Source organism: Amphiura filiformis, chromosome 14, assembly GCF_039555335.1.
Source record: "Amphiura filiformis chromosome 14, Afil_fr2py, whole genome shotgun sequence".
NCBI classification, from domain to species: domain Eukaryota; kingdom Metazoa; phylum Echinodermata; class Ophiuroidea; order Amphilepidida; family Amphiuridae; genus Amphiura; species Amphiura filiformis.
The window spans coordinates 34,914,371-34,942,247 of NC_092641.1; the positions used below are offsets into that span (position 1 = coordinate 34,914,371).

At 42.7% G+C, this 27,877-nt stretch overlaps 1 protein-coding gene across 1 annotated transcript; it reads right to left on the reverse strand.

The window, feature by feature from the left end:
• On the reverse strand, positions 1-27,877 carry LOC140170024 (limbic system-associated membrane protein-like). The gene is made up of 8 exons (XM_072193338.1): positions 27,543-27,877; positions 20,264-20,325; positions 11,204-11,495; positions 10,012-10,302; positions 8,884-9,049; positions 8,380-8,564; positions 4,590-4,610; positions 1-3,458 (listed from the first exon to the last, which is right to left on the reverse strand). Exons 1-8 carry the CDS (start codon positions 27,607-27,609, stop codon positions 3,364-3,366), a joined length of 1,179 nt encoding a protein of 392 aa, XP_072049439.1. The 5' UTR covers positions 27,610-27,877; the 3' UTR covers positions 1-3,363.

The window sequence follows — 27,877 nt, forward strand, 5'->3', positions numbered from 1 at the left end:
CCTTCTTTCCCTTAGGGCGTTAGGTCCCGGTTAGGGTTAATGTTGTCCTATAGGATCCACAACAATAAGTTCCCTCTAACACTTTTTAAAATTTATAGAAAAATTATTTACAAAATGTAAAAAGGTATCTGTGACTTTATTTGTTTTACAGCTGTGGACCAGTATCTCTAGCATCAAACGTCATTGCGTTCAGTCACAATGGTTCATTATGTAAAACGAGGCCGTTTTCAAAGTTGCACCTGAGTCCATAGCAGGCAGGTTTTCCTTAACAAACACATGAATAGGCATGACCTAATGTATTGTTAGAGAGTGGACTCCTATGGACTCAGATGCAACTTTTAAAAGGCCTCTTTTTTGCATAATGAACCATTGTGTCTGAACACAATGGTGTGTTGGTCCACATTGTGTAAAAAATAAAGCCACAGATACATTTTCACATTTTGTAAAATATTTTTCGATTTATTTCAAAAAGTGTTGGGGAACTTATGAGTTGCGGATCCTATACGTTCCTGATTGTGTCTCAAGACACATTATAAACCATTCGGCAACAATCAGGGACTGGAAGCCAGGAAGTGCACACCCTAAACATACCACAATAAACTTTCGCAGCCAGTATCAGCCCACGAGAACAAACAGACGGCGCGCCGGGGCTTGAACTCGCCTCGCCAAACACCAGTGCTCTAGAATATAATAACGCCTCATTAATTTTATTAACTTTGACTGCTCAAGCAAGAGCTGTTGAAACTAGACATTTTCACCTAGCTATATAAACAGTGTCAAAAATCGCCAATAATAATATGTGTATATACATTGTAGAATACATATCTGGAAAAAAATAAGTAATATACAAATAAAAGAAAATATGCTTGATAAATGTGCTCAATGATATACAAAATATTTCTACATTATATTTCCATGCTAGCACGCCCTATACAAAACCCAAGGTAAGAACTCTTAATGTAACAAAGGCAAAGATATATTTTGCTTTATACAGTATAATTACAGCACATGCAAGTACAGGGTGTCCCAAAGGTCTGTATACATTTTAAACCGCGATATCTTTCACCAGGATAGGAGTAGGGAATCGAAATACATATTTGGAAAGAAAAAAAACTTGTAGAATTTTTACGACAGCAAACTTAACATGAATTTCTTCTTCGTGTAAAAGTGTTAATACAATTTCCAAATCACGTAGATAATTGGGTGTTTTATAAAGCCACTGGGTGTTTGCCTTTTCTATTTGTTTGTTAAACACAACCAATGCACATGTATTCATCGTTTTGTGACCATCAATGTTACAATTTAAGTTATTATTTGTAAGAGATAATGTGTTTGGGGTATTTGTGAAGGATCCGTAAAAATGTGGCATGATGCAAGTTGCTTTAATATACGTGATTTTCTTGATCATGTTGATTATGCAATGACATTTTTCTTTGCATTTTGTATCTAAACTTCAGTCAAGTTAGGTGTCAAATTAATTCTCCAATTTCAATGTAGCGATAATGCATTCATAATTTGTTAGAAAGGCAAATGGGAAAGAGACCCCAAAGAAACACTAAATGTTTTACAGAAAAAGTTTGAATGTCGGGTTATATATTATAAAGGGTATAAAAACGTTTTAATAACATTCCAAAAACATTTTTGAAAACTTGATACAAAACATTCTAAACAGAATGTTATTTTCAAAAAATATTTTCCAAAAATGTTTGCCCAAAATATTTGCAATAACATTTTTAAAACGTTTTCATGTCCTTTATATAACCCGACATTTAAATGCTATTAAAACGTTTTGAAAAAAAATTTCAACAACATTTCTGTGTTTGCTGGGACTTTAGAACACCCTGTATACAATTCCTATATCAATTTTAAAGGAATGCAAAAATCAATCTATAATGTGCACAAAAAGTATCCGAACACTTAAACAAAAGCAGTATCTCAATGACACCCAACCTAAAGTACCAAATAAAGTCATCATTACTGATTACATGCATGGGTAATTTTGTTCTACGTATTTTGATGCTTCATTTGACACGATTCGATTTTATTTCCCTAAGTCATACTAAATTGATTGGAAAAAGAGAGCATTTCAAGAATTTCAAATTTAGGATATTTCTTTCACCTTCGGGGTGATTCCTACCGGCTATTCTATTAACAGGCTCACTATAGACGAATCCAATTTCACGCATTCCTACACCTCATGGCAGCCGTAGCATGATAGCTGGGTCCCCGTCGGGTCCATCCTACCTAAAATGTGAAATGATGTGGCCTTGGCGGGGATTTTAAACAGCATTCCATCACCCATGTTGTATGTAGACAATGGAATGATGGAATTTTGCCACTTTGAAATGCGCTCTTTTTTAATTTAAATTTGTATAACTTGGGTAGGTAAAATCGCATCGTGGCGAATGAGGTATCAAAATACGCAGAACAAAATTCCCAATCTATTGACTACTTGGTAAATTAGGTTTAGAGTCTTTAAGCTATTGCTTCTGCTTTAAGTGTTCGGAATTTTTTTGTGCGCAGTATATATGAAAGACATTAAAGTGGTGGGTATTCCGGGTAACTTATACGAGTATAATGCAAAGAAAGCGTTATCTAATCGCATACCGTAAATGTTCGCCTAATGGCGCACCTGGGCTCCTTTGCCTTGGGGTAAATTTCAAGTGCAAATAGAGAGCTCGAGCTCCCTCCTCTGAAATCCCAACAAGAATGTCAAGATTTCGTGCCCTTATTTGCTGGTGGAAATTTTACGGGAGGGCACTTTCAGGTTGTGCCTAAAATTCCACTTATGTCAAGGGAGTCCATAGCGCTATTAGGCGAACGTTTACGGTATTGTATGATATTGACAATACATTACAACTCAATTTTTGTCGTCACTTTGAGCACCGCTGTATATTATGCTGAGAAATACGGTACATCGAAAATTTAACGTCACATCTGTTATGATAATGACCGAATGATTTATGTAAACAAAATATTTGCCACAAATATCCGTCGCTTTAGTAGTGACTTCATTGCCTACGCGCGCGGTTGTGAAACAAGCATACCGACCATCCGGCATCCGACCTTACGTACATAAGCTCTGCGGAATTGTAGGATATGGGTCCGATTCGATATTGCGGCTAAGCAGCTACGGCACTACCAGACTCGATGTGACGGAATTGTACCTTAATTCTCTTTAAAGGCATTCATATATCGTATTCGACCGTATGTAGAACAGCCCCGCAGGTTTTTTTACATCTTTCAAGATTAACTAAGTTAAGTTCTTATTAGAATGAACGGATTGAATCCGTTTAAGTGTTAAACACACAAGTATACCAACTGTTCTCCATCACCAATATGGATGGTACCCGATTGAACCACTCAGCAAAATACACCCAATGTAGCCAGAAGCATAGATAACAACATGAATAGTGAGATTCTTAGTACGTTTGCTTTCGACTTTGAGGTGTCTGCGACTGTTGAGGAAAGAAAAGGAAAGGATAATGGAGGTTTGAGTACTACTTCAGATTTTTGTCATTAACAATTATAATTATTAGGCTTAACTGAAATTCACTATCAATATTTCAAATTGTACAAAATACTCTATCGACATTATAAATGGCCCATTTTGTTTGTACGTAGTATAAGTAGCATCGTCTGAACATGCACATAACGGTAAAACGGTCCAGTTGTTTCACATATGTTGTATCTTTGAATATTCAAGTGGTTTTAATTAGGGGGCACTCAACTTAAATTTTGGTAGGGGTGTGCGGTGCGGAACGCCGAACATGCCGAACTTTGGGAACTAAGAGCTGATTTGTAGGCAAAATAGGGGCTTGATGAACTGAAATTTCAACACTTTTGTGGGGTCTGTGAACTAAATTTTGGCCAAATTATAGGCTTTGGAGCTAATTTTTTTCCAAATTTGAGCTGAAGAGCTACAATTGTCAGAGTATGAGACTCAATGAACTGGAACATGATGCAAATGCGGGTCTTAAGGAACTACCGGAGAGCCTGAAAATTCGGGACCCTTGACCGCCGCACATACCCGTCGCACATACCCGTCATACGCATTGGTAGAATAAACGGCAAGTAAAGACAAAAGAGTCATTCTGTTTATCTTCTCCGGAGTTCTCCTTATGACGATGCGTGTCTTCATGTCAAAATTAAAGCAAAATCTCGATTTATTCTATCTTGTTGAATGACTTGACTTGCTTATACCTTTGTATTTTTTGTCGTCTTGAATTTATTGCTGTTATTTCCTTCGACTTCACCATAACACTGACCACTCCTTCTCTATATCAGAACGCCTTAATCAGTTCCGAATTCTAATAATCCAATAATCATGATAATTATGACTCTATGAACACTACCTAACCGTCAGTCTTAAAGTGACGTTTCTATCAAAGCCGACATTTTAATTAACTGACCTTTCCTAAGAAGACTAGTACTGAATTAAAAATCTCACGAGAAACGTAGACTATCCCAAACATTACTTGTTGGATGTTATGCAATGAGAAAAACTGTCTTTCACAGGTATCCACAGGTCCGCTAAATGTATACATTACATGTGATTTGTTTTAAACTGAATTTGTATTTCAACTTACCTCCGCCTTCCACCGGAGCAACTGCGGGAGAAAAAAAAGAAAATGTGAATACTGTTTAACATCCTCCATGTGAATTACAACCCAGCAAACACAAAAACGTTTTAAAAACGTTTTTAATAAGTTATATTTTGGCTTTTGGTTTACATAAAACGTTTTAATAACATTAAAATGTCGGGTTATATAAAGGTCATGAAAACGTTTTAAAACGTTTTGTATGAAAACACACTACAATAATATTTTTAAAATGTTTTCAAAAATGTTATTGTAAACTATTTTGCAAACATTTTTTGCCATATATTTTGTCAACACTTCAATAACATTATGTTAAAATATTTGAACCCAGCAAACACAGAAATGTTCTTAAAATGTTTTTTCTAAACGTTTTAATAACATTTAAATGTCGGGTTATATAAAGGTCATGAAAACGTTTTTAAAACGTTATTGCAAATATTTTGGCAAACATTTTTCGCAAAATATTTTTTCAACCCCAAAATAACATTCTGTTTAGAATGTTTTGTATCAAGTTTTCAAAAATGTTTTTCGAATGTTATTAAAACGTTTTTATACCCTTTATATAACCCGACATTTAAACGTTTTCTGTAAAACATTTTTGTTTGCTGAGCAGTAGATTATCAAGAAATGATTTTTAATGTTATGAAAACGTTTCATACCCTTAATATACCCTTTATATAACCCGACATTTAAACGTTTTCTGACAACCTTTTATATCCTTTTGCGAATGATGTCGAAAACGTTTTGTGTTTGCTGGGAAATGTATAGTAGAGACAATTTGATTGCGCAAATTTAATTGAATTATCATACTATTACGATACAGAATCTTTAAACAAATTAATCATAAATATTACCAACGTTTAAATTGAAAAGGGGAGCGTATAACCATTATATAATATCATTGTCACTATGACACATGTAACCTGTTACCAACTGTCAACATTTGACAACCATTTGCCTCGGGCGAAGGTCACTCCCTGGAAAGCTGGACTGAACATTGTCATTTAATCCCTTCGTATTATTGCATAGGTTTAGGGTTGGGGTAGGGCAGTCTTGTAATAAGACTAGTAGATAGAGTTGCACCCTATCTCTCCTATTCGTATTATTCGACTATTATACGGAGGGTGACGTTGGCGATTTTTGCGTACGGTGTTATTGGCAAAGTAAACTTTGCCTTGGTCGTTACCAGCGTTCAGCGAATCGCATAAGACACTTCACCACGTGTTACAGAAACGGTTTATAGTAAACTGGTTTAGCGAATCGCATAAACACTTCACCACGTGTTATAGGAACGGTTTATAGTAAACTGGTTTGGCGAATCGCATAGACACTTCACCACGTGTTATAGGAACGGTTTATAGTAAACTGGTTCGGCGAATCGCATAAGACACTTCACCACGTGTTATAGGAACGGTTTATAGTAAACTGGTTCGGCGAATCGCATAGACACTTCACCACGTGTTATAGGAACGGTTTATAGTAAACTGGTTCGGCGAATCGCATAAGACACTTCACCACAGGTTACAGGAACGGTTTATAGTAAACTGGTTCGGCGAATCGCATAGACACTTCACCAGGTGTTACAGGAACGGTTTATAGTAAACTGGTTTGGCGAATCGCATAAGACACTTCACCACGTGTTATAGGAACGGTTTATAGTAAACTGGTTTGGCGAATCGCATAAGACACTTCACCACAGGTTACAGGAACGGTTTATAGTAAACTGGTTCGGCGAATCGCATAGACACTTCACCACGTGTTATAGGAACGGTTTATAGTAAACTGGTTCGGCGAATCGCATAAGACACTTCACCACGTGTTATAGGAACGGTTTATAGTAAACTGGTTCGGCGAATCGCATAGACACTTCACCACGTGTTATAGGAACGGTTTATAGTAAACTGGTTCGGCGAATCGCATAAGACACTTCACCACAGGTTACAGGAACGGTTTATAGTAAACTGGTTCGGCGAATCGCATAGACACTTCACCAGGTGTTATAGGAACGGTTTATAGTAAACTGGTTTGGCGAATCGCATAAGACACTTCACCACGTGTTATAGGAACGGTTTATAGTAAACTGGTTTGGCGAATCGCATAAGACACTTCACCACAGGTTACAGGAACGGTTTATAGTAAACTGGTTCGGCGAATCGCATAGACACTTCACCAGGTGTTATAGGAACGGTTTATAGTAAACTGGTTTGGCGAATCGCATAAGACACTTCACCACGTGTTATAGGAACGGTTTATAGTAAACTGGTTCGGCGAATCGCATAGACACTTCACCACGTGTTATAGGAACGGTTTATAGTAAACTGGTTCGGTGAATCGCATAGACACTTCACCACAGTTTACAGAAACTGTTTATAGTAAACTGGTTTGGCGAATCGCATAGACACTTCACCACGTGTTATAGGAACGGTTTATAGTAAACTGGTTCGGCGAATCGCATAGACACTTCACCACGTGTTATAGGAACGGTTTATAGTAAACTGGTTTGGCGAATCGCATAGACACTTCACCACGTGTTATAGGAACGGTTTATAGTAAACTGGTTTGGCGAATCGCATAAGACACTTCACCACAGGTTACAGAAACTGTTTATAGTAAACTGGTTTGGCGAATCGCATAAACACTTCACCACGTGTTATAGGAACGGTTTATAGTAAACTGGTTTGGCGAATCGCATAGACACTTCACCACGTGTTACAGAAACGGTTTATAGTAAACTGGTTCGGCGAATCGCATAGACACTTCACCACGTGTTATAGGAACGGTTTATAGTAAACTGGTTCGGCGAATCGCATAGGCACTTCACCACAGGTTACAAAAACTGTTTATAGTAAACTGGTTTGGCGAATCGCATAGACACTTCACCACGTGTTATAGGAACGGTTTATAGTAAACTGGTTTGGCGAATCGCATAGACACTTCACCACGTGTTATAGGAACGGTTTATAGTAAACTGGTTTGGCGAATCGCATAAACACTTCACCACGTGTTTATAGTAAACTGGTTTGGCGAATCGCATAGACACTTCACCACGTGTTACAGAAACGGTTTATAGTAAACTGGTTCGGCGAATCGCATAGACACTTCACCACGTGTTATAGGAACGGTTTATAGTAAACTGGTTTGGGGAATCGCATAGACACTTCACCACGTGTTATAGGAACGGTTTATAGTAAACTGGTTCGGCGAATCGCATAAGACACTTCACCACGTGTTATAGGAACGGTTTATAGTAAACTGGTTCGGCGAATCGCATAGACACTTCACCACGTGTTATAGGAACGGTTTATAGTAGGCCTAAACTGGTTCGGTGAATCGCATAGACACTTCACCACAGGTTACAGAAACTGTTTATAGTAAACTGGTTCGGCGAATCGCATAGACACTTCACCACGTGTTATAGGAACGGTTTATAGTAAACTGGTTCGGCGAATCGCATAGACACTTCACCACGTGTTATAGGAACGGTTTATAGTAAACTGGTTCGGCGAATCGCATAGACACTTCACCACAGGTTACAGAAACTGTTTATAGTAAACTGGTTCGGCGAATTGCATAAGACACTTCACCACAGGTTACAGAAACTGTTTATAGTAAACTGGTTCGGCGAATTGCATAGACACTTCACCACAGGTTACAGAAACTGTTTATAGTAAACTGGTTTGGCGAATCGCATAGACACTTCACCACGTGTAAAAGGAACGGTTTATAGTACTGGTTCGGCATTATGCATAAGACACTCCGATATCGTTAATCTACTTACATTCTACTAAAATGACAGCATGAGAAGTTCCTCTTGAGTTTTTAAACTGACATCTGTATTGTCCAATAGTACTGTTGTTGACATCAGCTATGTCTAATGTAGAGAATGTGGTTTCTTCGTATGGATCTACGTCTGTTTTTGGTAATTGATGTACTACGTCCCACTGGTAACCATTATTACCATTACTAAAATGATACAATAATTACGAGTTAAAATAGTTGATCAAATTGATTACTTTCTTTTATCTAATAGTTTATAGGCTGGGGCATGACTGAATCGTCAATCATGTCAATGGGGTCAAAAGTAGATGGTTCAAACAATAATCGATTACAAAACGATTTGGGCAGTCCTTTTAAGTTTAACCAAACCAGGCATAGCAGACTATACTTCACATTGCAATTATACATTAACTATAATTACTATTTCTTAATAGACATAACAGATATCACTTAAAGACAGTATAACTAATTAGCAGATAAATGTAAGTTGCCTTTAAAGGCGTACCTCAATTGTTTATTATCAGAGTCTGGTGCACCATCAAAGAACCATACCACATCTCCATCAGAAGATCGTGGATACGCCAGGGATCTACAAATAAGCGACGCGCTACTACCACCGGCCACTCGAACTACTTGGAAATCATCGAATATTGGCTCTACTGTCGGCGGGTCTGCAAGGTAAAGGAAATGATAGGTATAACTATCGCCGGGGATCAGTTGAGTTACGTAACATCCACATAGCATTTAGTAGCATCATGTGATTTCGAGGATACCTAGTTTTAGTCCTTTTTAGTCCTTAGTAAAATGTCGCCAATTTCGGAAAGAGTATAGGCTCAATCCACAGTGCCGTTAGCATTCGACCCCTCAGAGTGTATAAAACTACTTTAATGGCTTCTTTGTAGCCACTATATAACGTATAGTACCCAAGGCATACAAGGATGTACGGAGCCCCGGAGGTGACATGTTAAATCTTTTTAATTCGTTCCCTCGAGATAATTTGAAAGTTTTTTCCTTTAGATACTGATCTCGTTCCCTCGAAATATTATCACTCTCTATCTGTCAATGTTACAATGGTTACATTAAGCTTCCGTCTCACTTTTTTTGCCCTGCGGGGCTATTATATATTGGAACTCCATAAGTTGCAAGTCCTCACCATGGGAGTTTCTGGCCTTTTGGGCAGGGGGCCCAGTATCAACAAAAAAGTTCGGCCGCAAGCCCAGCAGGGCTGAGCCCGGAAACTCCCGACTAACGGAGTTCCAATGGCAAAAAAGCAAGACGTAACCATGGTAACAATGTCATCGTAAAGCTTAAACCAGGAAGAACCCCTTCCGGGGAGTAATAGAACACTTCTCTGGTATGCAAGAGGTCCGGACTCGAGGTTATAAATGATCCCTAGAGCACGTTTTACATCAAATGGTTGTTTCACCTTTTAAACAGAGCCATTTTCATATGTACACCATATAGGCCACTTGCGTGAAATTTCACCCCAATTTTTACAAACATTAATAAATAAAGTTAAGTAAATTGTTTTCAAAAGTTGGATTAAATTATAAACAACGAAATCATATTGGTAAACAGCAGGCCAGCAGGATGTATTTCAAAACCGTTTTAAAAGTGTAAATTATGTACTTACAGTCCATCCGAATGAAGCTGGTCCTAGAAAGTGATGCAAACTGACTATGCAGTACTCCATTACTGGCGATACACTGATACTCTCCACGATCTTCCAGCGAAATAGATCGAATGTCTAATGTATCACTTTGCTTATAGCTCCCTTCTATGCCATTGGGTAACTGGTGGTTAGGCCGCACATGTCGCCACCGGATGGCTGGTTTTGGGCTCCCTTCAGCTTTACATTGTAACTGTACGTTATCCCCAACTTGAGCTGTTTGTAATCCGGTGATCACGGTTATGTTTGGTCGGGCTGTGTGAAATATGAAACAAAGAAAGTTAACAGAAATATTAATAAAAACTCCTTTAAAAAAGGAATGGGCGCCCAATGGGAGCTTTGATGTGATGTGCTGAAATGGGGGGGGGGGGGCACTCCCACTTTGAAGGTGACGCGTATGTAGGGCTGTTAAGACACCTTTTCACCATCGCTGTCACCCAAAGACCTCATTACAAGCACATGCTTTGTCACCCAAAGACCCCATATTTTTCCATTAGATCTGTCACCCAAAGACCCGTATTATTCCCATCTGAACAGCAACGAGTCATCTATCACTGATTTTGTTAATTCTTTTGAAATAACAAAGCCATTTGAAGCCATTTAGAACTAGAAATTCAATTTTGGAGGCTTCTTTTGGCTCTCACCCAAAGACCCCATTACCAAAAAGTCATATTCTCACCCAATGCCTCCCTAATTTAGATCCAAACAGTCCCTCTCTCACTCAATGGCCCCATATTTTGTACATTTTGCTCTCACCGAATGCCAAAAATCATGCTCTCACCCTTGCAATAACCCATATTTATAAACAGTAATAAAATCAAAACCATGTTGTGTTTTTATTTCTAAGCTGGGCATACTTTTAAGCAAAACAGTTGCGAAGTAAATCTAGCAAGACCGAAATTAGAAGCATTTTAATTGCAAAGTCAAGCTAAATAAGGGGCCCACCGTAGCGGGCGCCCCAAAAACACTTAGGCCTATAACACATTTACGAATGAGTCAACAAAAACTGTTGATGACTTCTCTGTCTGTGTTAGAGTCTACAGTTAACAAAGAGTTTTTGCGCAGACTCTCTTGCGCAGACGGCTTCACATCCCTTTCAAACCCTATCCCAAACCCAGCCTTTGATGATTGATACAAATATCGGAAATCAACTCACTTGTTACGAATAGCCCAATGCTATCAACGAGTCCACCTAGACCCTGGCACGTATAATTGCCTTCGTCTTTCAACTGCACATTGTTTATTTTCAGTGTGAATTCCGCCTTGCCATTATTGTTACGTTGTTCTAACCTATATCTTGCTTTATGTGAAGCAAGGAGTTCCAAATTAAATGTCAGTGCTAAACCGTTAAGAGACCATAGGGCCCAGGTGAAATCAGTATCTCCTTCCACGGCGCATGTGATGCCGATGTCTTCCCCGTTATCTACCCGCAATTCCTTTACACCTTTCTATGAAAATTAAAGAAAATGTGTAGTTTGATAAACTATTATGGTTATTACAAAATATATGGCAAAAAGATCAGCGCCGAGGATGATCGTCTATGACTTAAGTTTGCTTAGTGCGCAAGCATCATAGACGTAAATCCGGGGGTGGGGATGAGGAAAAATCCCCAATATTTTGCCAGGCCGGGATGTTGCATACAATCACCCTCCCCCCATGTTGACGCCTGTACATGTGGGTTTCTGACCAAATTAACCTCATATTTGGCCATTTTAGCCCCAAAAGTGCAAATTGTTCGCGCGAATATTAGTCCCAAACAAAAATGTTTGGTAGACTCATAACCGGTGCGATCTTACCTTTCCGATGTTGATTAAGATACTTCTTGCATCGATCCCGAGATGCGGAAAAACCAATAGTCATTTTGTCCCACATAAATGAATAAATAACAAAAAACCCCCGATCCCCCGAGTGGACTCACCCATTCGGTGACGTCACACACGATAATCATCCCTTATCCGACTTGGGCAGCCCCTACTCGGCCAAACTTGTAGGGGGCGGCCGGGGTCCGGGATAATCAACATCGGAAAGGTAAGATCGCACCGGTTATGAGTCTACCAAACATTTTTGTTTGGGACTAGACTCAGTACACCGGTCGATCTTACCGTTTCCGATGTTGATTAAGATACTTCTTGCATCAACATCTGAAAGATCGATCTAGCAAGTAACCGACGGATGGAGGTACAAGATTGGCCAGCATCTGATAAGGATCGGGAGAGTGGGTAGCATGGTAATCGCGAGGTCAAACTATTTCCCCCCTCACGGCCGGGAAACAGAAAGACTACGTGAACAGACAAAAACCCCGGAACTGAAAGTGCAGTGGTTAAGAATAGAAACACTGGTTCTTACCATGTTGGAATTCTGATTGTCCGCAAAACACCTGATACCCAACCACCATGTTATCTCCCCAGAACAGCCCTGGTGAACTTATCGCCTGGTCGTTGGTTTACGTTTTTGTAGTAAACCGTGGAAAAGGACGACGGGTTCTTCCAGGACACAGCCTGACAAATCTCTTCAATGGGGACCCCCCTATGGTAGGCCCACGAAGATGAGATAGATCTGGTTGAGTGGGCCTTGGGGCGAGCGTCTTTTGCCGCCCCCGAGTCCACCAACACCTGGACCAGCCACCGTGCCAGAGTCTGTTTAGCGGCTGGACCGTGCGGTTCTGCGTGGGTGATAAATAAGCGGTCATGAGCCCCTCTTAAGGTTTGTGTTCGGCCAAGGTAGTGCTGTAGCGCCCTCACCGGGCACCACAACCTGTCTTCGGCTATTGACGAACCCTGCCCAATACTGGGTAGGAAGAGGGCGAGTGTCGGAATGTACTTCGCTCATTTTTGCAAGGAAATCCGGGCGAAGAAACAGCGTCGCTCCGTTGTTAGTAAATACGGAGGCTGACTTCGAGACTGCGTGCAACTCCGAGCAGCGCCGTCCCGAAGCCAACGCCAGAAGAAAGGCCGCCTTAAGAGTGACGTATTTAAGGGTCGCTTTTGACAGGGGCTCAAAAGGGGGACCCTTAATATACTCCAAGACTGTGTTGAGGTCCCATGGAGGGACCACCTTCCTTTCCGGCGGGCGCTCGTTGAACATACCGTCGAGAAGAAGACTTAGGGACCCATCTGAATTGATAGTCGACCCGTCTTCAAATCCCCGATGAATCGAGAGAATGGCTGACTTGTAGTTGGCTATCGTTGCCTGCTGAAGTCCTGACCTGAACTTTTCTGTCAGAAAATCTGCCACTAGAGGCACAGGGGCTCTAGTGGGAGATGTATTTCTCTCATCGCACCATGCGTAGTAGGGAGCCAAACGCTGACTATACGTACGGAGGGTAGACTCTCGTCTACCCCTGGCGATGAGAGAAGCAGCTTCTGATGAAAAGCCTCCCTCCGCCGCACGTTCCCTGATAAGGGCCATGCAGCTAACTGCAGGTGCTCTAGTGGTAGACTTGGTACCTCTCCTCCGGGCATCCGGAGTAGATCTGGTAACTCGGGGAGTACTCGCGGCTGTGCCGCTAGTAGATCCACCATCGGTCGAAACCACAGGTGTTTCGGCCAGAACGGTGCTATCAGAATGACGTTGCAATCCTCCCTCCCGATCTTGGTCACCACCCTTGCGAGCAGTGAGATCGGGGGGAAAGCGTAAGCAGTCATTCCTCCCCAGTCTACGGACAGAGCGTCCACGGCGAATGCCTGTGGGTCTGCGACCCTCGAGCAGTACACCGGCAGCTGATGATTTCGATGAGATGCGAACAAATCTATCGAGGGGTGGTACATCACCTCGAAGATCGTCTGGGCGACCTGCGGAGCAAGGGACCATTCTGTAGGTCCCGACACCTTTCCTCGTGACAGATCGTCCGCGAGGATGTTGGTGACTCCCGCTATGTGCATCGCTCTCAACGTAATCTGCCTGGCCTTGCACCACCCTATCAGGCGTAGTGCGTGCAGGCACAACCGTGGTGACCTGGTGCCCCCTTGTCTGTTGAGGTAGGCCACCACGGTTGTGTTGTCCGTTTGGACAACGATATGAGATCCCACGATCACCTTCTCGAAGTGCTGGAGAGTTCTCTCCACTGCCCAAAGTTCGAGAAGGTTGATATGGAACTCCGTCTCCGTGGCCGACCATAGGCCCGAGACTGAGTCCCCGTGGATGTGGCCCCCCCAGCCCAGCTTTGACGCGTCGGTCGTCACTACGTGACGCACCGCTGGTGCAGGAAACCTGACACCTTGAGTCAAATTGGGCTGATGGGTCCACCACCAGAGTTCCTCTCGCGCGATCTCCGACATCGGAACCGCGAGGGATATTGGGTGACGACTGGGCCTGTAAAAGGCTAGAAGGTGTAGTTGTATAGGCCTCATGTGAAAGCGGCAGTACGGTACGAGGTCTACCATACTGGCCATAAGGCCCAAAACCTTCATCCATGCCACAGCGGGTGCCCCCTCTGACTCGGCCAAGAGTCGGGCACACCTCGCCATGTTCGTCACCCTCTCGGGTGAGGGCGCCGCGATCCCCTCCTTGAGGTTGATCTGGGCCCCTAAGAATAGTGGTGTCTGCGTCGGGACCAAATTGGATTTCTTGACGTTGATCAGAAATCCCAGGTCCCGCACCGTACGGACTACTAACTCCACGAGACACTGTGTCTCCAGTGGGGTGCGTCCGTAAATGAACCAATCGTCCAGGTAGCAACACATGTTGACTCCCCTGCGCTTCAGGTACGCTGCCACCGCCCTGACCAGGAGTGTAAACACTCTGGGGAGGTGGACAAGCCGAATGGCAGGCATCGAAACTGGTAAGTTTGACCCTGTACCTTGAAGCGTAGAAACCTCTGATCTTGAGGTGCGATCGGAACATGCAGATATGCGTCCGAGAGATCTAGCGATGCCGCCCACATACCCTTGATGGGGCAGGCTAGCACCGAAGCGAGAGTCTCCATTCTGAACCTCTTGGGCCTGATGAACTCGTTCAACGGCTTGAGGTTCAGAATGGGCCTCCAGTCGCCGGTCTTCTTTGGAGCCAGGAAAAAAGTGCTCCAAAACCCCTTGGTGAAAGGGGGTAGACCGGGACAATCGCTTGCTTCGTGAGAAGCTGAGTGACCTCTGACAGTAGTGCCCGACGCTGGGGGCCGTCTGGCGGCACTACCGTGGACCTCTGAATCGTGCAGGCGCACGAGGGGTGGCTGGTAAATTCCAGCCTGTAACCCCACTGACCACTGACAATACCCAGGCGCCCGGTGAGATGGCATGCCATCTCTGGGCGTAATGCAACAGCGGCCGCCCACAGGGGAATCCCTGTGGGAAGTCCAAACCTGCCGGCATGGACTGTCGACCGCCGTGCCCTCAGGACCGATCTGGTTTGCCACCCTTAGAAGAACGGCTCTTCTTAGGGGGCTTGCCATACGATCCAGCACTACTCTTGCGCTTCCCAGTTTTTTTGGGAGGTGCTGGAGTAGCCTCGGGCTCAGGTGTAGTCGGTGGTGCGCGTCCTGCTGAAGCCGGAGCTGGCGCTGAAGAACGCTTAGAAGACTTCTTCTTCTTGTGCTTCTTCTTCGCCTTACTGCCCTTCCCCTTGGTCAGGGCAGCCTCTGACTTCTTCAGAGTGCTCTCATTGGTGGCCTTCTTTGCCCGGTCCTCCACCGTAGCGCAAAAGGCCTGTCCAAAGAGTAGCCCCTGTCCCACCGAGTCTGACTTCTTCATTGCTTCAGCAAAGTCGGAGCCGTAAGTTGACTGGAGGGACAGACAGGCATTCTCCCGGCGGCGAGATGACATCCTATGGGCTAGGCCCATAGAACTCTCGTTGAGGTTAGCTGTTAGCACCGCTAACAGATTAACCTCGCGGAAGAGTTCCGACGTTGCCCCGTGGTCGTTCGCTACCTTCCTACCGAGGTGCTCGGCAAGCGTGGTAGCGACGCTAGAGACTCTGATAAGCGAGCGTGCTCGCTTATCGATGAGCTTTAGCTCCTCCTCCCACTGGGGGGAGAACGACCCGTGCGCCTTGGCCGCTAGCGGCAGGCGCTTGGCAACGTCTGGATCCATGTCAGGGACCCTGAGGTAGGTTTCGTAGTCCTCCTGCGAAACACGCAGTGGAAGCGTGCAAGCACGCGGCGTCGAAGCTCCAGCGAGCCTGACAGCCCTACGAAACCTACCATTGAGGTCCGCCGGGAATGCAAGTGCGGGCGACCCTTGTGTGGACGCGCTAGCTGGGCATCCTACTGAAAAGATGCCCTGGTCCTCCTGAACGGACTCCTCCTGAGAGAAAGCCAGGCCCAAACCTTGGGCCACACGGCTCATCACCTCAGCGGTGTCCGCAGGCAGACCATTGCTAGCGAGTTCCTCACGGGGAAGCGGGGGAAGGATACCTGAAGCTAGCTGCACAGCCTCATCAGACTGTGAGTCGCTACTGGTTTCATCTTCCGACTCCTTTCCCTCGCCTTCAGACTCTGACTCACTCTCTGATGAGGAAGAGATCTGACGACAGGCATCTGAAGGTGGACAGGGAGGTGTCGCCACCGTGTGGCTAGCCAACTGAACACCAGCAGAAGAGGGAGTACTCCCGCTAGACCCCGAGATGCTAGCTATAGCACCCCGGGATCCGCACGCTCTCGCTGCTGTCGCCCTAGCCATAGCAGCGTGCGGCCTACCCTGAGCTGTATCAGGGTTAGCCACTCGCCGCCCAGGCTGGGTAACAACTGGTGGTACTGCTTGCCCAACGCTAGGCGGCACTTGCCACGGTGCTAGACCGTGGAAGAAACCACCCTGCGGCGGATACCACGGGGCATACCCTGTCGGTAGCTGACCCTGAAAGGATCCGCCACCAGGGAAACCCCATGGAACGGCAGTACCAGTACCGCCTCCCCCTGTTGCCACAGAGACTGTGGTAACCAGGACGAGTACTGCGGTACCTGCGTGGTTGTAGCGTAGGTGCCCGGTAGGGCTCCCGGCTGCGTACCACTGTACCCATGCCTCACAGCGTTCCCCGCTAGAGGATCAAGCCGTGTGTATGGGTACCCCGCTATACTGGCTGTCCCTTGGCTAAAAGGAGCTTGCCTAGTATCACGGGTAGCTGAGCGTGTATACCCTCGATCAGTCACCTCGCTACCTGAATAGGCAGTATCAATCAATGGAGCCATGCTCCGCTGAATAGATAGTGATCGATCATAAGAGGGTAATTGACCCATTGACTGTAATGGATCACCCACGCTCTGCTGGCTCTCGAGGACATAAGTGGGTTGTTGATCAGCCAGGCTGTTCAAACTACCTACCCTAACCTCTTGAGCCTCGCCCAAGGTCGCTGTGTGTGGCGGACCACTCACGGCAGCTATGGGCGCGTGCATAGTGGCTACCACTGAAGTCGAGCCGTAGCTCGTCTCGGTAGCTGCCACCGTTTGCACTTGGGTCGCTGTCCCGTGAGAGACTGCGAGCCCAACCCCGGTATAGCCGCTAGCCAGTCCCGGAGGACAGCCGGCAGCCATTCCAAGGCCCAGGGCATCACTCGGCGGTCCCGCCATGGAACGCTGCCGTGTGACAACCCCAGTTGGTTCTGCTAAGACTACACCCGAAGCGTTAGCCCCGGTATCGTCTCTGCTAAACCCATGCACGTTTTCATTCGACCCTTGCGGGGAACGAAAGGCGTGCTGCGTGCCGTGGATCAACCCAGGCAAGCCCGGGGTTCCACTGGCACGCTGCGTGCTACAGACCGGCCGAGGCAAGCCCGGAGGTCCGTTTGCACGCTGTATGCTAGGATTCAACCCAGGCAAGCCCGGGGTACCCTTGGCATACTGTCCGTCGCCGGCTACTTCCGCGGGTGCTAGACCCGCTCGTTCGCCAGCAATAGACGGGTGTCCACCTGCAAGCAACTCGCTAGAGATCTCACTGGTAGACTGGTACTCGCCTGTTAGGGCAAGTACCGCCCTGCTGCCTGCTACTAGCTTAGACGTTAAGTCAGTGCTTTCGCTGGCTGCTAGGCCTTCGGGCTCGCTAGCAGTCCCCGGAGGGTCCGCCTGCTTGCCCGGGACCGGAGCCCCAGAGGTTACCTTAGCGTGGCCCTTGCCGGCCGCGCTAGTACCTACCATATCAATCTTACCTGTAGGCTTCTGTTTCTTAGTCTTCGTCTTCTGTCTGTGTCGAAGACCCAAACGAGCGCTACTTTCTAAATCCTCGAAGTGGATGTCCGATAAGCCTATGCAAAAGGAAGCACACTTATTTGATTTAGAGCAATCCCTGTGGGTGTAGCAGAGTGGATGCGGGTCCCACTCTGCCACAAGGGAAGGGCATGATTGACAAGGCCTGGACATTGTAGTAATCGGGGAGCGTACAGCACTACCCCCGAACACAAGCTCAAGCCCAATAAACAGACCCACACGCACAGTGGCTGTCGCTGATGTAGTGGTATGATATAAAAATATATGTACAAAGGGATGAAAAACTGAAAACCTTTTGGTATAGATTTGTCAGGCTGGTCCCCTTCGGAAACCCACCGAACTCTTAGCAGTAACTCGTCATCAGACGCGTACTGAAAGATATAACGATAGAGCACACCATAAACATAGCGATAATCACTCACCATACATGTATACACAGTACTGTACAAACATCTATTGTAACTTACTAGTCTGCTATAGTTGTTTTACGTGAGAACAAAAATAAAATGGCGTCCTAAGGGCGGCCATTTTGAAAACGTGTGTCCCGTATACGAACGGAAACACTCATACAAGCTAAGTTTTTGGATCGTTTTTGTCACTTTTCTAGTCGAAAAATGTCGTCAAAACTATCTCCCTAGCGTACTATACTGGTTGGTTTTTACCTCAGGTGTAACAAACAAACTGTATATCTCGTCCTTTGGTTCGTAATGATACTTAGCGTTGGTAAAGAAAAATCCACACGTCTATCTCATCTAGAAACCAAGGAGGATAAGGGATGATTATCGTGTGTGACGTCACCGAATGGGTGAGTCCACTCGGGGGATCGGGGGGTTTTTGTTATTTATTCATTTATGTGGGACAAAATGACTATTGGTTTTTTCCGCATCTCGGGATCGATGCAAGAAGTATCTTAATCAACATCGGAAACGGTAAGATCGACCGGTGTACTGAGTCCGACCATTTTTATACCATATTTTAACAGTTTAGCCTCAATCGCGCGCAATTGTACCATAGACTTATTATGAGGCCAAAAGGTGCTAAATTCACTATACTTCAAGACATTTTTTCAACCTCCTCACCCCCCCCCTCAATGTCAAAAGAAATCTACGCCACTGGTAAGCATCTCACTCATGACTCATGAGATGGCGAGATAATATGTGACGTGTCATGTCAAAAGGAGACACTTTTGCGCAGGTTATCAATTCTAAGGTTTTTTCATATCTTTTAAGAATATTTAAAAATATAGAGATATTTTGCTCCACAACGCCGTTTTCCCCAATGAAATCGGACATTCATAAGCGAAGATATTGAGTTCGTAAGTTATGGTATTATAAAATTGGAAATTGAGATATCGGCTTTTAAAAATATTATTGCCAATGTTGAGAGTAGGAATTACCTTGAAAATTGTCTCAAAAAATACAAGATGCCTGTTATATTCCGGTCTGAAACTACCAGATAATATTTTAAACATTAATAACTTCACAAATTCGCAACAAAACCAATTTTTGACAAATATCACCCGGTTCCATTTACGATCCTGCCCAAAAGTGTCTCCTTTTGACATGACATATCACATATGAGAAAGACACTGCATGCTTCTGTAGTTTTGTATTTAATGCTAAAATGCATCAGTTGATTATCATACTTGGAGCAAAGCACAATTAATTGCACGTAAAGTTTTTCAGGGCGCACCGTACCATGGAAAGTCTACCTTAGTTGGGAGGTTGAGAGAGTTGTGTCCCGCTGTTGTGTTTGTGACTATCATAGTCGACTTATTAGGCAAAAAAATTGTTTGCTTGCCCTCCACCGACCGACCCAAAATTGCATGGCCAAAATCAGGGTTTTAGTTTTTAGTTTATAATTTTAATGGTTTTTATTACTTTCTATATGTGTGAATTGTATTTCAAATCTAAATTTGGCCAACAACATTTTCTTAAGAAGTACGAAAGTTGATATCTTCATTTAGCAATACAATGATGATCTAGCCTTGAATGTTGGGTATTAAAATACAAAATTTTAATGAAGGGAGCATAAAGTTTGTAAAATAATACCCCAAAGTATATTACGAGTTACCATGGAGATGCTCACCTTTACTTCTATGTTGCCAGGTGAATCTTCTTCCTTTGTAATTGTCACTGAAACTGAGTAAGCTAGAAGACAATAAACAAAAATGATATAAACTATCATTCAGTGCAACCGTGCTCTACAAAAACTCTAGTGTTACTTGCAACACTGAGCTGGTGTTATGGCTTCTGGTGTTAATCACGGTGGTATTTTAACCGTGATTGCTTACAATTCAACGTTATCTGAAAATACATGTTGTTACAATATAGCAAAGTTACCATGGTTACACCAATTTTTGTTAACACCAAAGTCTGGTGTTAACACAACACCCATTGGTGTGGTCCTCTCAGAACACTGGGAAAGTGTCAAATGAACACCAAACAAGAAATGTCTTTAAAAAGACAACACCATGGATGAAATTCATGTTTCATATTTTTACATCGACAAGTACTTGGAATGCTAGTAACCGGGTTGGAAATGTTGTTACCACGAATACCACCAATGACATACTATAAGCTAAATAAAAAAATGTGTGTTAAATAGGTCTACATTTAATTTATACTTAATTTATACTTGTACAAACAAAGGGATCAATGGAAATCACACCGAGTTTCGCATCAATCCAACAATCTATATTCAGACGACTTTGTGATTACGTTTTATGACATAACTTTGAACATTCTGACAATCCAACAATATATACTTATTCCACCTCAGGCTCAGATGACCTTTAACAATTATAATCAAAAAGACTGACTGCTCAATCCCAGGGTTCCTTGCTCAATTCAATCTTGATTTTCTGAATGTGTTGATTATAATTGTTACTACTAACTGCCCAGTTGCTCTACCAAAATGTATAAAACCAAAGCAACTATCTACCCCAATTACTGGTATTTAACCCCCCCCCCACTAGTGTCACTCCCAACATCAATTAGTGATGGTATAAACTAGCCCTAGTTAACAGTGCAGGTGCCTGGGCACCTTATACCCAGCTTGGTTCCTGTCTGGTCAGATAATTGCTCATTATAATTGTTGAATTAGTGGTCACTTGTTGACAACTTATCAGTAGCCTGGATCAGTAGGGGTGCATTTATATCATTTTTCATAGAGCAATTGTTCAAAATATAATGTCAAATGGTTGCTAAAAACCTTATTTGTGAATGAATTTTTATTGTTGACAAAACAAAATGTATGTTTAATATATCAATTATTCCATTAACAGCAATTTTCTAAGTTTCCATCCATAAATAATCACAGAGTATCATCTGTTTACAAAATAAGTGTTTATTTTCAGATTTCCAATTAACCATTATCAGTATAGCTGGTAGGCCTTGCTAGACCTTGCTAATAGTTATAGTCAGAAAAAGGTATTTTGTCCTGTAGTCCCTGGTAACCCAGTCTGCTTGTGGCTCACTTGCAAACATACACGACAGAAACCGGCTGTGAAGGAGCCTAATGCACGTAAACAACTTCCTTATAACATGTATAATAAAATCCGATTTTGAGTATAATAAAGAAAGTCATGCATATGCAAAATGAAGCAATTACCTATTGCTAACTTGGTAGAATGCATACTCGTAGCCCAATCTTGTACATCATAGCACCCAGTTTTGGTTTGTGGTTTCGAAATGTTGCAATTAAACATTAGTTCTTTCAAATATGAAACTAAAACCCAAATCTAGAACAAACAATCATATATTTAGAAAGATATAGCAAACTTTCCATGATAGAGATTGGACCCAAGACAAAGTACACCCAAATTAAGTGTCAATTCAGAATTATCCCACCATGGTGGAAAAAAGTCCAAATTTTTAATAGGAAGGTCCACTTTTCACAAAATCACAGAGCAAAACCTGGTTGAAAAGATCGTAGGCCTATGTGGAAAATCTATTAGTTGTGCAAATTAATACAAATCCGGGTTTAGGCCTTTTACGCAAAATATGGGCAAAATGCTATATCAGACCATGTGTAGCCATGCAGTGTGACCGTGTCACGAGGGCCTCGAGAGTTGACCACAACAAACTAGCGAACAATTATTTCCGACCCCCCTCAAATGAAGCTCCACCCTTCCCTCAACAACATGCTCAAGGAACTTTACCCTTGTATTTAAATTTTCACTTTTTCGACACTCCCTTGATATTGACAATTTCACCCCTCCAATTTACTAAAGACCACACTGCCTACAATAACTAGTAGTTATTGTAGGCACACACTGCCTACAATAACTAGTAGTTATTGTAGGCAGTGTGGTCTTTAGTAACTACTGAACACTTTCTCACGTATGATATTCCGGGATGATATTTACCTAAGGGAGCGATCGTTATTTATGGCAGGGGGGAATGGGTAAATTTAGGGGGAACACGAAATTTTTTGTGATCTTGAGGGGGACCTGAAATTTTAGCTGAACCAGGAAGGGGGATTGTTAAATTTTAAATGGAGAAAATTGGGAAAACAAGGGGAACGCGAAAATTTTGAGCGGACGCGAGGGGGAACGTGAAATTTTTGTCGATATTTTTGCCAAAACACCCATTCCCCCCTGCCGTAAATAACGATCGGTCCCTAAATCAAGTTTCTCATATCTGTACCCATTCAACACTTTGCCTTACGACCTTTATATCCCAATGCTTATAAGTTCACTAAATCTCATTATTCTTGGCACCAAATGCGTTAAGCGTGCTACACACAAGTATGCCATTTACAACACGATTTTCGGGTTTTTTCTTGTGCAAATTCTATAGAGCAAAATAGTATCACATCCCAAATACCCCATATTTGTTTACGAACACATGCGCTGTCACCTGAAGCTGAAGACCCCTTATTTTCCCATTTGATCTGTGTCACCCAAAGACTCAAGGTTATTTTTCAATTTGAACAGCAACTTTCATTTATCACTGATTTTGTTACTTATTTTGCAAAAAGAAAAGAAATTTGAAGCCATTTAGAACTAGAAATTCAATAAAGAGTTTCATTTGTAGGATTGTTTCAAACGATTAATGATTTTTTGGTAGGCAAATCCAGTAAAATAGTACTCACTTTCTGAGCTTTCGATGACCGGTTATGTCATCTTGATCACAGATGTCCAGGCTCACTGCACTTCCCGCCGTGGGACTTGGTAGTCTCATTCCACAGGTTCTTGATTGGTTTAGCAGCGAGTCGTAGACGTGATCTAGAGAATACATCCCAATGTCTCGATTCATGGTTTTGTCGCCCCTCCTCCTGATCCACATGGCTTCTCGGATTTTTCTAGTGAACTGATTCGAGTCTTTGTCTATGATTTTTGCCCCCTCCCAGTTGATAACGTGGTTTTCTTGTGCGATATGGTCTGTTATGGCGGATTTGTTTTGTTCTGTAAGGGATTCTTTTCTTTTTGCTCTGGTGTAAGTTCTGCTCTTTACTTTCTCTGCGTCTTTCTGATGTTCTTTTAATCTGGTTCCGAATGCTCTTCCCGTTTCACCGATATAAGTTTTGTCACATCCCTTGCAGTCTACACTATAAACAACTTCACAAGTTTTGTTGGATTCAATTTTGTCTTTTGGGTGGACAAGTAAGTTCCGTAGCGTGTTGTGGGGCCTCATAGCGGTGGCAATACGGTGTTTCCAGAAGATGCGTTGCAGTTTTTCTGAGAGACTTCTATGTATGGTAGTACAACCATACCTTTCGACGGGTCATTGTCCTTTTTCTTTTCTTTGGTTTCCTTCTTTGATTTGTTTGACATTTGATGTTTTACTTTGTCAAATGACCATCTGGGATAACCACAGTTTGTTAACGCTTTCTTAATTCTTTCTTCTTCCTCTTTCTTATCTTCCTCTTCAGTTACTACATTCTGCATTCGATCTAGAAGTGTCCGGATTACGCCCAGTTTCTGATGTAATGGATGTTGGGAAGCGAAGTTTAAGTATTGGTCTGTGTGCGTTTTTTTGCGATAAACCAGTAGTTTTGTAGAGCCATCTTGTTTCCTGACAATGAGTGGATCTAAAAAGGGTATCTTTCCTTCTACTTCTTCTTCGTATGTGAATTTTATGTTTCCTGATGGGTCTACCGAGTTGAGGTGGTCGGTTAGCTTTTCAGTTGAGTTTTTCTTGATGATTTCCAATATATCGTCCACATAACGGCGCCATAGCTTTGGCTTGCAGTCCAAGGGGGCACTGGTTATGGCTTGTTCTTCCAACCATTCCATGTAGAGATTGGCGACAATTGCACTCACAGGACTGCCCATTGCTGCACCGAAACGCTGACGATAAATATTTCCACGGAAAGAAAAATATGTTGTAGTCAAAATGAACTCAAGCAGTTCCATAATGTCTTCTGCGGTGAGTTTTGTGCGTGCGGGTAATGAGGTGTCTTTGATGAGCTTAGTTTTGATAACTGCTATGGCTTGGTCTATGGGGGTGTTTGTAAATAATGATACAACATCATGAGAATTAAAAATGTCTCCATCGTCAATGTATATCCCACTGATCTCCTCAGCCAACGATTTTGAGTTGGTAACGTGGCGTTCTGTCTGTCCTACAATTGGTGCAAGAATCTCCGCTAGAGCTTTTGAAGTTTGGTATCCTACACTGCCAATACAGTCAACAATGGGTCTGATTGGGTCACCCTGTTTGTGTATTTTCGTGGTACAATACAACCGGGTGTGTTCTCTGCTGTAGGATATAGTAGGCGGTATTGATTTTCATCGATTTTATTTTCATTCTTGAGTCTTTGTAGAATACTGACAAGCTTGCGTTTGTATATTAACGTGGGGTCCTTTTTCAGTTTCTCATAAGTCTTTTCATCACTTAGCATCGACTCCACTTTGTTCTCATAGCTAACTTTGTCTTGTACTACTGTACATTTCCCCTTGTCGGCCCCCATGATGAGGATATCTTTTGATTTCTGCAGATCTTTGAGAGCAATCCTTTCATCCTTCGATATATTTGAAGGGGGAATCTTGGCTGACTTAAGCGTTCCAGCCACTTCCATGCGCAAATTTTGGGCTTCATCGGCAGGTAATTTTGAACAGGCCGTCTCGCACGCCACGATGAAATCATCGTGTGGGATGTGGGTAGCAGATACTGCAAAACCTAGACCTCTCGCTAGTAACTGTTGTTGTGGATCAGTTAGCTCTTTTTCTGATATGTTTCTTACCCATTTTTCTCGCCATTTCTTGAGCTGGGTACCACTTAAGTCAGGCTCTGTGCTGTTATCTGCAATAATCTTGGTTTCATGTTTGATTTTGAGCTTGTTTAGCTTTTCAATGTGCCGTGTTTTCGTTAACTTTGTCTCACGAGTTTGTTTGTTTACGATGTGCCGGTCCAGTTCCTCTCTTACTTCCGGGTCGGTAATTTCCAGTTTCCAAGAAAACCACGTTATCAACTGGGAGGGGGCAAAAATCATAGACAAAGACTCGAATCAGTTCACTAGAAAAATCCGAGAAGCCATGTGGATCAGGAGGAGGGCGACAAAACCATGAATCGAGACATTGGGATGTATTCTCTAGATCACGTCTACGACTCGCTGCTAAACCAATCAAGAACCTGTGGGAATGAGACTACCAAGTCCCACGGCGGGAAGTGCAGTGAGCCTGGACATCTGTGATCAAGATGACATAACCGGTCATCGAAAGCTCAGAAAGTGAGTACTATTTTACTGGATTTGCCTACCAAAAAATCATTAATAGAAATTCAATGTTAGAGGTTTCTGTGGCACTGTTTCGGTACTCACCGAAAGCGTCCATTTTAAAAAAGGTCATGTTCTCACCCAATGACCCCATATTTTTTACATTTTGCTCTCACCGAATGCCAACAATTATGCTCTCACCCAATGACCACATATTTTTTATATTTTGCTCTCATCGAATGCCCCTTACTGTGAAAGTGTCAGCCCTACTGTATATACACATATCCATTTCATCATATTGAAGTGCCCCTGGACTACCCTAACTTGCAGTGTCGTGCGCAAATGAGGGGGGGGGCTATAATTTTCTTCGGAAGGGGGGGGTCCCAAATTTACACAATGTGCGACCCCCCTTTTTCGGCAACAAAAATTTTATGATCCCCACACCCACCCATCCCTACACCTTACCCCTAAACTGGCTAAAATTGTATTGAAATGATCAGTTTTTGAGTAAAATTAACACACTATCTGTGGTCATCTTGTGACTCCCTATATTTTGGTCATCAAATCCCCTATTTTCTTTCCAAAATTTATGCCCCCCGGGTTTATTTGGGACCCCCCCCCCCCCTCCGAAGAAAATGGTAGCCCCCTTTGTCATATCAATCGGGGGGAAATGGTCATTCGGGGAAATTGGAGTCCTTAAAATGTCAAAAATATCAATTTTTAATAATTTGCCATGTAGAAATTTGTATTTTATCGCAAAAGTTATTTGATATCAGAAGGCCATTCCTTGTATACGCCTAAAGAGTGCAATTTGGTGCGCTGTGCATAATCTTGCTATCCGATTCCTTACGTTGACTCTGTTTTTCGCTGTCATATATTTTTCTATGTACAATATTTGTCGCGTATCCATGGTATCCCGGCATGGTATTGACCTGCACACACCTACGATTACCACAAAAACCAGTAAATGACGTTAAATAATTGCACTCATGTTTCTGCAATGCTTTTTGAGCTTTTGACCAAAAAAAGTTCAAATTGACCTTATTTGCAACTTAAAATTCCGTGTTTAAAATCGGTTGGCCTTTGGCTCTCGAGTTGCCTTTCACTGGTTTACGCTCAACAACCAAGCTACCAAAATACATGCAAGGGTGTCAAATTCCAAAGCCAGACAAATTATACTCACTGGCTTGGCTTTAAGTTCAGCTTCATTTTGTTAAACGCGATTCAGCGCAGTATACATCAGATGTAGTCCATTTATACCAACCGAAGCATTACTGTTGTTGTCTGACCTTTATGCACAAGTTCACTAGTCTATTCATAAATTTCTTCATCCCAGTGTTGTATAAAAAATATGATTTGTTTTTCAATAAAGAGAGGCAAACATTGGTAAAAGAAAAGGAATATGCATTTCATTTCCGTAATTATCTTCCACAATAAATTACTCCTTAACAAAACTTTGAGTCAAATCAAAAATGCTAAACCACTACATAATAATATTATGTGATTATTACCGTTGTATTGATTTCCGACCTTGAATGGTTCAATACTTCCATGACAAATAACAATGCAATATGCAATATGAATATTAAATTGTATAGAATCAGGGATGTGAGACAAATCATATTTTCGTGGTTTTCATATTATACGAACCCGATGTCTCACACATCCGTCCCGTCTATATTTTCAAGTTGCTTTTATACTTTACCTATTAAAGGTATCAAGAGAAGCATCCAAATAGTGAAACGATGAGTAATCCACAATATATTATCCATGGTGCAGGTATAAAGCTAATCGCAAAGCACCGTAAATATATCTAACACAGCTGCACTGTTCACAAGTTCAGTTCATCTGCCGATGAAGTTACAAATTTCTCAAAATTCATTAAGTTCTGGTTTTCCACATTTCTCATTTGCCCGACAGAACTCAATACTTTTGGGTGCTTTCACTTCAATTTATGGTACTAACATGATTTAAACATAAACTTCCATACAACTTGCAAAATGGCAGCTTGAAATAGTCATAGTAAACTTGGATAGTAAA